This window comes from Macrobrachium nipponense, chromosome 23 (assembly GCF_015104395.2).
Source record: "Macrobrachium nipponense isolate FS-2020 chromosome 23, ASM1510439v2, whole genome shotgun sequence".
Classification (NCBI taxonomy): Eukaryota; Metazoa; Arthropoda; class Malacostraca; order Decapoda; family Palaemonidae; genus Macrobrachium; species Macrobrachium nipponense.
In genome coordinates this window covers 56,714,076-56,725,485 of record NC_061090.1, presented here as the reverse complement: position 1 = coordinate 56,725,485, position 11,410 = coordinate 56,714,076, and the positions used below count along the sequence as shown (strand labels likewise).

Sequence of the window (11,410 nt, the reverse complement as noted above, 5' to 3'; positions counted from 1 at the left end):
TCCCTTTCCTAGATGTATTAATACATAGAGAATCTTTCCAATGCAAATTCAGTATTTATAGAAAACCCACAAATAAATTTAATTTAACATATGTACATTTTTATTCTGGCCACCATCTTAATATTAAAATTTCAATTTTTTCTTCTATGTTCCTACGCGCTTTGCGTTATCACGAGTCCACAATACCTGGACCAAGAAATAGAATACATAAAAAAGATAGGAAACGATCTCTGCTACCCACCTCATTTAATTGATTTATGTTATCAAAAAGCTCATAAAAAGTTTTATAATGTTGCTATTAATGAAAAAGAAATCCCTAAAATGTACTTAGCTTACCTTATTTTCGTGGATTTGAAACCATAAAATCAATATTTAAATCATTTAATGTTAATGTAGTGTTCTCTTATAACAATACCATTAAAGATATGCTAATTAAGAATAGTCCCGTACAAATAACAACATCATTTACAAATTCCTTGTAAGGATTGCCCATCGTTTTACGTTGGTCAGTCTAGTAAAAAATTTATGTGTTCGGGTTAAGCAGCATATGTATTCAGTTAGAACAGCCCAGACTTCAAATGCACTGTTTATCCATCTGAGTGAAAAATCTCATTGTATTAATTGGGTGATGCCTCGGTAATTGCTAGATCTAATGATTATGTTTCAAGAAATTTACTGGAATCGGCAATTATACAAATCACTAATAAAAACAACCTAAATCTTAGTCTGGGAATGTACCATTTGGACCCATATATTTGTAAGAGTTTATGAAGGACCTCAAAAATAAATGAACAACTAATAAATTAGTCCCACATGTATAGTAGTTCTTAATTCTCTCTCTCTCTCTCTCTCTCTCTCTCTCTCTCTTCTCTCTCTCTCTGTCTTTTCTCTCTCTCTCTCTCTCTCTGGTTCGATATTTTCTCTCCCTCTTTCTCTTGCTCGATATATATATATATTTTATTTTTCTTTCGTCTTTTCATTAATAATAATTTTTGTTGGGAAATTTGTGTAAAAATTCATGATATTAAATTGTATATGGTCCCGTGTTGTTTTCAAAATGTACTGTTTTTCTGGAAGAATCACTTGTTTACCGCGGTTATCCTTCAAGGTGTGGCTAGCCTATGACTCCTCCTCCTCTCTGTAGAGTGAAAATCGCCCTTATGGCTAATTTGGTAGTGTCAGTTTGTATATTAAGCCTTCTTTTGACTTTGACTATGGTGTTCTTTGTAAAACCAGTATGCCTCAGTAAGGGTCCGAATAGGACCGAAAAGTACTCGGCCAACTCGTTTTTTCATTTTTTTTTTTTTTCCTTCGTGGCATAAAAAAAACCTTTATTATACATAGCATCACGTTTTATATACTTCGTGATCAAGTTATTCATATATATATATATATATATATATATATATATATATATATATATATATATGTATATATATATATATATATATATATATATATATATATATATATATATATATATATATATATACACACACACACACACACATATATATATATATATATATATTATATATATAGATATATATACATACATATATTATATATATATATATATATATATATATATATATATATATATATATATATAAATGTATATATACACACATACATACATTACATATGTGATGTCAAGCTTTGAAATTCTTATTTCACGTACCAAAACATCCAGATTTTTAAAATTTAATTGGTTTGTCCACCGATCAAGCCTAAATATCTGAAGCAGTAGCGACAAAATGAACCCATTGAAGAACACAGTGAACAAAAGAAATTTTTAATAAAGCAACCATCTTCTGGTTGGGCCATGTAACTGCGAGAGGAACCGACGACGGATTCGGTGTCAGAATACTTTATTCAAGAAGTCTGAAGCAGTTACAAGCGAGTCGCAAGGAAACGAAGGGGAATAATGCATGCTGAGAGGTCGAAGCAACTGATGGAAAGGCTAAAGATCTCTCTCTATACTGACGGTCATCCATTGCTGTTTCTTAGACGGTGCCTTTTTCAAGAGACAAAATGGCTGGTTCATTTTATCATGTAATAACTAAGCTCAGTAAGATTTATTGTCTTCCATCTTTTTTAGTTTTCTGTAAAATAAAACGCACTTTATTCTGTCCGCACTTTTTTTCTGTAGGCCCTCACATCTAAAATTCTACAGAGGCTAGAGGGCTGCAAATTGATAAATAGATCATCCATCCTCCAATCATCAAACATACCAAATTGCAACCCTCTAGTTTCAGTAGTTTCTGCCCGCCTTCGCCTCTAAAAATCCACAGAGGCTAGAGGGTTGTAAATTGGTATATAGATCATCCATCCTCCAATCATCAAACATACCAAATTGCAACCCTCTAGTTTCAGTAGTTTCTGTCCGCCTTCGCCTCTAAAAATCCACAGAGGCTAGAGGGTTGTAAATTGGTATATAGATCATCCATCCTCCAATCATCGAACATACCAAATTGCAACCCTCTAGCTTCAGTAGTTTTGATTTTATTCAAGTTTAACGTTAGCCATGGATCGTGGGCTGTGATGACTGTTTTGTGTTTCCACGGAATCCATCCCCTGTTAGGGGAAAATAAAATCTTATATAGGGAAAGAGATTTGAGTATTTACAGGAATGATGACGTAAATAAGTGTAAGTTTAATGCAGATGTAAATCTATGACTACTATGTAAATCTATGCATACTTGCTGGTTCGACATAACGACATCCATTTGTAGAAACTAGGGGACGGGTATGGAAGCAAGCGAATTAGTAAATAAGGTGATTGCTGAGTTACATAGCTGATCACGACGATAATTATGACCGAAATTAGAAAGATGTAATTTCAACTTTGTGACACCGGAGTGGAATGGTGCTCAGTTCAAATATTAATATGCGGAGTTTTGATTTCACTGCTTTTGTGATAAATATACTTTAAAGGTTATTCTCTAAATATAGGTAATTTTTCTGGAAGATATGAGAGAGAGAGAGAGAGAGAGAGAGAGAGGTCCACAAAAAGGCGAATGGACTAACGGTGTCTCGGTCCCAACTCATCCAAAAGGAAGAAGAGAACAGGAAGACGAATAAATTGCATCAGAATCGCAAACATTAACAGGCAAATAAATGCACAAGAGAAAACCTTTGATGCTTAGAGCATGCGATGAGTGAGGGAGTTGAGTTCCGTCATTTCCCCAATTATTTCGTTATATTCCTAAGAAGATAAGAAAATATCATTTGCAACGGAAAACTGATAATGACAGACTGTCTGCGATAGGGAATCGTTTTAGAGGCCTTTTAAACTAAAACATTAAAGGAGATAAAACTTGGCTAAGCAAGTATGGTGAATTTCTGGTATTTAAAAATAATTTTTTAATTTTTGCAAAGCTAAAAAATTATAGGAGACAATACTTGGCTAAGCAAGTATGGTGAATTTCTGGTATTTTTTAATTTTTTTAATTTTTGCAAAGCTAAAAAATTTAAGGAGATAAAACTTGCTAAGCAAGTATGGTGAATTTCTGGTATTTTTTATTTTAATTTTTATTTTTGCAAAGCTAAAAAAATTATAGGAGACAAAACTTGGCTAAGCAAGAATAATGAATTTCTGGTATTTTTTTATCTATGCAAAGCTAAAAAATTAAAGGAGAAAAAACTTGGATAAACAAGTATGGTGAATTTCTGGTAATTTCTGTTTTTATTTTGTTATTTTTGCAAAGCTGAAAAAATTAAAGGAGATAAAACTTGCCAAGGAAGTATGGTGAATTATTTTTTTTTCTAATTTTTTTATTTTTGCAAAACTAAAAAATTAAAGGAGATAAAACTTTGCTAAGCAAGCATGGTGAATTTCTGGTATTTTTATTGCATTTCATTTTTCATTTTTGCTAAGCTAAAAAATTAAAGGAGACAAAACTTGGCTAAGCAAGTATGGTGAATTTCTGGTATTTTTATTTTTATTTCTATTTTTGCAAAGCTAAAAAATTATAGGAGACAAAACTTGGCTAAGCAAGTATAATGAATTTCTGCTATTTTTTATTTCTATTCTCAAAGAACCAATTTAACCTTTGTCCCTCTAAAAAACCCTTTTCCTTAGCTTTCCCCTGACGTACAGGAAAATGGAATAACAACTTGTCCACATCTTCACTGGGAAAATAGGAAGGTGGGCACAAGTCTCTACCTCATGCAAAAGGGAGAATGAAATTCATTTCAGTTTCACGAAATTTTGGAAGACGTGTTTTTGCGTTTCAGCCATCGTAATGAATTGGATGACTTGAGTGACTGCGCAGCAGGCTTCTCTTTTTCTAGCCTCGTCTTAATTAAATGTGTGTCGTGCATGATACGTTAAGTGCTTCCGGAATGTTTAGCCTTGTGTAATTGGGCGGAATGCAAATTTAATATGGCATTTTCATTACCAAACTGGTCTCCATTCTTCTTCTGTGGTGTTTATAAGGAACGTTTGGTTCCTTTCTTTTAGTTTTCTGAAAAGAAAACTATTGTGCTGGCTTTGTCTGTCCGTCCGCCCTATTTTACTGTCCGCACTTTTTACTGTTTGCCCTCAGATCTTAACAACTACTGAAACTAGAGGGATGCAAATTGGTATGTTGATCATCCACCCTCCAATCATTTAACATACCAAATTACAGCCTTCTAGCCTAAGTAGTCTTTATTTTATTTAAGGTTAAAGTTAGCAATTATCGCGCGTCTGGCAATGATATAGTCCAGGCCACCACCGGGCAGTGGTTAGTTTCATGGGAAGCGGTTCATACAGCATTATACCGAGACCAACGAAAGATAGACCTTTTTTCGGTGATTTTGATTATACGATGTACAGAAAACTTGATTTCACTTAAACTTACTAATTTTCATTTATTTATTTTTTTAGCTTACCTCTTATCCCGCCTCGATATCTCTTACCTCTTATCTTCCTCACCTGTCTTCTTTCATCTTCCTCCTCTTCGTATGACCCTCTTCCTCTTACTAATTAAAACTTGGCGTACTCTGACCGATTGCCTAAATTACTTCTCGTTCCTAATTTTGCTGAAAAGTTGCCTAGGTAACAACTGAGTTTTTTTTTTTTTTTGTTTTTTTTTTTTTTCACAGTCATTAACCATGAATTGGTACATAAACTCAAGAACTGGTCAGGAATTAATACTTACCTATCTTAGATTTTCTATCGCAGTTATTAACAATGAATTTGGTTCATGAACTCGAGAACTTAACACTTACCTATCTTATATCATGAGTCCCTCTGGTGAGTAGATATGATCGGAAATATCAACAAGTTGATGAGTTAAAGGAAACGAGCACGCGCGCGCGCACACACACATACTCACACACACACACACACACACACACACACACACATATATATATATATATATATATATATATATATATAGATAGGTATAATCCACTTTCCTTCGTGGCTTATACATTTTATTTTTATGCACTTATCACGTTCCAAACTTTCATGATTCAGTTATACTACTACAATATATATATTATATATATATATATATATATATATATATATGTACATATATATATATACTATATATATATATATACATATATATATATATATATATATATGTATGTAGTATATATATATATATATACATATATATATATATATATATATACGCACAACACACACACACACACATATATATATATAAGTATATATATATATATATATATATATATACATATATATATATATATATATATATATATACATATATATATATATATAATACGCACACACACACATATATATATATATATATATATATATATACATATATATGATATAGATATATATATATATATATATATATATATATATATATATATATAATATACGCACACACACACACACACACACACATATATATATATATATATATATATATATTATATATATATATATATATATATATATATATATACAAACATTACGCTAAATTTCTTTGTGGTCCACCGTATTGACAGATTAGGTCTCCGATGAGATGTTGCCATTTATGGTTCGCTAAATTGGGACCGTAACGATTTTAATTTTCTGTAAACGATAACTATTGAGATGGCTTTGTCTGTCCGTCCGCAATTTTTCTTTCTAAACCCAGATCTTGAAAACTACTGAGGCTAGAGAGCTGCAAATTGGTATGTTTGATGATTGGAGGGTGGATGATCAACATGCCAATTTGCAGCCCTGTAGCCTCTGTTGTTTCTTAGGTGTGAGGGCGGACAGAAAAAGGGCGGTCAGAAAAATGCGGAAAAAAACATGCGGACAGAATATGTGCGGACGGACGGACAAAGCCTGCACAAGAATTTTCTTTTACAGAAAGAAAAAATATATATATGCTTCCACTTTTATAAAGAGAAGATCGTGACGAAACGTCGGCCGCAATTAAAAAATAAAAAACTCTTTGAGTATCGAAAAAAATCGAATTTACTTTACAGATTTTAATATCATATGACTATCGAAGGATAATTCAGTTAATTAAGACTTTTTTTCATTACTTCTACTAAAACTCTAAAGGTACGAACTGAGTAACATCCCTAATTGTTTAATATCCAAGTCCAACCTTACCAACTAATGCATTTTTGATATTTGTCGTTATTATATTATCATAATTTGTAAAGAAATTAAATTTTGAAAACGAATTCGTCTTTCTACATAAGAGTAAGGGGACGTCTTTAGGGCGTGCAAATTAAACACATGGGGGTTCTCACTGCCTTGTGAATCTATTCACAATCTTCAATTAAAACCAGAGAGAGAGAGACTCGTGTTAACGAGAGCAACTCTTCCCGTCTACGTACATGAAAGAAACAGGAGAGAGAGAGAGAGAGAGAGAGAGAGAGAGTAAAGAAATCTTATTCTCGACGAAAAGCAAGCTCGTGTTTAATTGGAAGACGGGAAGACATTTCTTTTTTAAGCGTTTATGAATTCAGGCTGAATGAAACGACACAAGTGGGGGGAGCTTCATGCTTTATTCATCCGAAGGTTGAAGATTTTGCTTTCATCCAGGCAATGATGGGTACATCCCCCAACCCCCTACCCACCACCGCGGGCGCAGACCCACACCCCCCCCCTTTTTTTTTTCACTTCTTTTGAAGCAATGGCATGAAATTTAATTTCATTTTATGGTTATATATCTTTGAAATTTTTGGGGGGGAAATACTTATACACACACACACATATATATAATATTATTATTATATATATATATATATATATATATATATATATATATATTTATATATATATAATATATATATATATATATATATATATATATATATATATATATATTTTATCTTCTTTTCCTTTTTTTAAAATCTTGATTATTTTTTCCAAGCGATTACTGATTATTTTTTCCGCTTCCTTACTATCTTCTTCCACTCTATTAATTCTTCTTCCATCTATCTACTACCCTTTTCTCTCCGACTTACCCCACTTCCAGCACTATTCTTTCCCTCTCTTCTTCCTTCCATTTCCTCCTTTTTCATCTGCCTTTTTCCATTTAATATTTACGGTAATCAACTTCGAGACGTATTTTGCATAACACGCCAGAGAGGAAAAATTCTCGCCCCACTTTCTATCATAAGTTAAATTGCTTTATGCAAAAGGACAGTGATTAGCGTTAGGGGGGAGAGGGAGGGAGGGGAGGTCACTCCCTCTGGGGCATGACCTTTCGGGACCTGTGCCATCATACCATTCCACCACAACTCTCTTCACCACAACCTATCTCCACCAATAACCCTCACCACAATTCCCTTCACCACAAACCCACCACAGACTCCATTACATTAACACCACGACGATTCCCTAAGCCACAACTCCCTCCACCACAACTCACTCCTCCACAACAGCCCCCACCACTACCCCTGCCACAACCAAACCCCTACCATAGCTCCCCTACCGCAACCCACTCTACCTCAACCCGCCATCACAATCCCCCTACATAACCTCTCTACCACAAACCAATCTATCTCAATCCCCACCACAACCCACTATACCATATCACCCCTACAAAACCCACTCCACCGCAACCCCTGCCACAATAACACCCCATACACAACCCACTCCATCACAACCCCACAACAACACCCCTACCAAACCTCCTCCAACACAACCCATTCCATCACAACTCCACAACTACAACCCTATCACATCAACCCCCTCCACCACAACCTCCACCACAACCCCATCCACAATCCATTCCGCCACAATATCACACCACAACCCACCTCCACCACAACCACTTACCACAACCCCACGACAACAACCCCCTCCACCGCAACCACCTCTATTACAGCCCATCCACAACCCCTTCCAACATAATATCACACTACAACCACCTCCACCATAACAACCTCGACCACAATTCCCCTCCCCTTAGTAACTTAATGTAGTAACCGACCACAACCCCCACCACAATAACACCCCCAACCACAAGCCCCCAAATCCGGGCCCCCTCCCCAACATGGAACCAGGACATTCCCGGAAGAATATTGTAGGTCAGGTGAGGTCATGCCACGAGCGAAGTGCATTATGAATATTAAGTTTATTCGGTTTATTGAATTTGTTACGGCTGAATTTAATGGTTGTTGTGTCAGCTGCTGGTGATGTTAAATGAGATCTAGCATTATTGTCGGCTTATTAGGTTTCTGCCTGTTCATTGAAAGTTATACTCGGGCTCATATCTGCATGCATGAGCTGCGAATAGATCTCGTACATTAAAATACACACACACACACACACGCACGCACACACACACACACACACACACACACACATATATATATATATATATATATATATATATATATATATGTATGTATGTATATATATATATATATATCATATCAGTATAAGGATCCACAGTAATATTCTTGTTTATCCACACGAAATGTATTTGTTGAAATATTTACAATGCTTAGAGCTTTCGTCCATCCTTGTGTGGACCTGATCAGATGGATGAACTTGAGAGCTCTGAGCATTGTATATATTTCTACAAATACATTTCGTCCTGATAAACAATGAATATTACTGTGGACACTTCTACTGATTACTTAAGATGCACGATACGGTGTTTTTATATATCATATATATATATATATATATATATATATATTATATATATATATACATACATATATATATATATATATATATATATATATATATATATATATATATATACATATATATATGTATATATATATATATATATATATATATATATATATATATATATATATATGTATGTAAGTTTACATAATATATGGAATGTTAGTCCATATATATAAAAGACTAAAACTAAAGAGGTCAGCCAGATTGCTTGCAGGAATGTGATCAGACTAGAGACGCTAAAGATGACGTTATATAAAAGTAGGCTAAGATAACATGCCGTCACCTGTAGTCATTCAATTGTTTATAAACATTTAGTCCAAGCTCCCTGCTTGAGACAACTACCGCGACCTATAATTCAAACGGCCTACGTGATCTGTAGCGTGTCTCATTTTGATTGTATGTTCGTATGAAACTATGTCATCTGATTGTATGTTCGTATGAAACTATGTCATCTGATTGTATGTTCATATATTCGAACTACTGTCTGTTCCTTCATAACTTGTAACAGAGATGGTAGACAGGCAGAACAGAGTTAGCTATCGTCATTAGAAGACCTGTATCTCTTTACCTAAGCTTTATCATGTAGAGAGAGTAGAATTAGCCATCATCATTGGCAGAAGCGATCAAGCTATCGTCATAGAAGACTTGTACAATCATATCTGATCTTCACCATGTAAAACTTCAGAAGAATATATATATTTTTATACTTCGTGTCTACAAGAACCTCCTTACCGAATCATCATGAATTTAACACATCGTCGTCATAAACAAGAAGATAATCCCGACTTCGTAAGTGATCTACAAACCCCAAGACACTCCCTTGAAGATGGAAGTGCAATACCAACCGACTTAGCGTAAGATTATCGCAAGTCTAACATTACCTCATAGGGCGCCTTATTATACAAGGCAACAGCCCTAAAATATATATATATGTATATATATATATATATATATATATATATATATATATATATATATATATATATAAGCGGACGGCAGAGTAAAAAAATCATCTGCTTTGATGTATTCACACTTCGTCTGATCACAGAAGAGGCAGCGCGAGATTTAAGAAAAAAGTTAATGGACAAAAAAACCAAGAAAACAGTCAACAAACTGAACTAGGACTCCAAAATGGTTAATTGTCATAGGATAGAGAGGAAAGAGGTAATCCTGGATAATCCGACCACAAGGTAACACGCTACGACTAACGCTAAGAACTGTGGGAAAGTAAACCTAACGAAATCCCGGATATAAAACAAGAATAAGAATATATGTCTATATCTGAGGGTCTTTAATTATATAAACGCATTAACCTGCTAATCAATTTTCAAAGAAGCATGACAGTTTTACATGCGCAAATCTCTCCTTTTTTTTTTTTTTTTTTCTTAGGGGTGGGGGAGGGCCATGGGAAGTGGCATAACAAGAATAAAAATGAACGATTATATCTAAGGCATTATTTATCAGGGATTTTTTTTAATGATAAAAAGTTGAATGAACTTATCTTATGGACAGATAATACTGAAAATCAAGTTCGGAAGAGAAGCATGAAAAAAAAAAAAAAAAAAAAAGAAAAAAAAAATCTTTGCTGAGGGGGGAAGGGGGGGCGGACTAGTAAGTTTTTTATGGGGGGATAAAAACAAGGATAAAAATACATGATGATATTTAAGCTATTACTTATATATGGCTTTTTTTTTAATTATAAGAAAATTCAAAAAGAGTATCTTGAAAATAAGATTTGGAAGATGGGTGAAAGAAGTTATACAAAATATACTCCCTTGTAGGGTGGAAGGGGTGGAGGTAGGGGGGGGGGGGGGGGGGGTTGTTGGTAAAGTTTTTTAAGGGGTGGGGGAAGCATAAAGCAAGAATAAGAATAAGTGGTTGTACCTAAGCTATTATTTATCAATGAACTTTTAATCATAAAAAGTTAAATGAGTTGAAACTGTAGAAAACCTGAAAATCAATTTCCAAAGATGAGCATAAAAAATTGACTAAAACTTCACCCTTGTTGGTTTGGGAGGGGGTCGGGTGAGGGGGAGCTGGTGAAGATTTTTGGGGGTTGGGGGCATAAAGCAAGAATAAAGATAAATGATTATATCTAAGCTAATATATATGAATGATTTTTTTTCATGATCAAAAGCTCCACTATGGACATTACCCTGAAAATAGATTTCAACAGATGCGAAAAAAAAAAAAAAAAAACTTTTTTTGGAGGGTTAGCAATTGGTACGATTTTTCATGAGTGGGCAGCGCGGGGTGGGGGGGGGGGGGGGGGGTGGGGGG

The 11,410-nt window shown here is 34.3% G+C and overlaps 1 protein-coding gene across 1 annotated transcript in view; it reads left to right on the top strand.

The window, feature by feature from the left end:
* LOC135197948 (uncharacterized) overlaps positions 1-8,366 on the top strand; it is a 17,970-nt gene extending 9,604 nt beyond the window's left edge. Inside the window, exon 2 of the mRNA XM_064225245.1 lies at positions 7,908-8,366. Within this exon, the coding sequence (XP_064081315.1) occupies positions 7,908-8,366 (459 nt within the window). The remainder of the gene's footprint in view (positions 1-7,907) is intronic.
* The last annotated feature ends 3,044 nt before the right edge of the window (positions 8,367-11,410 follow it).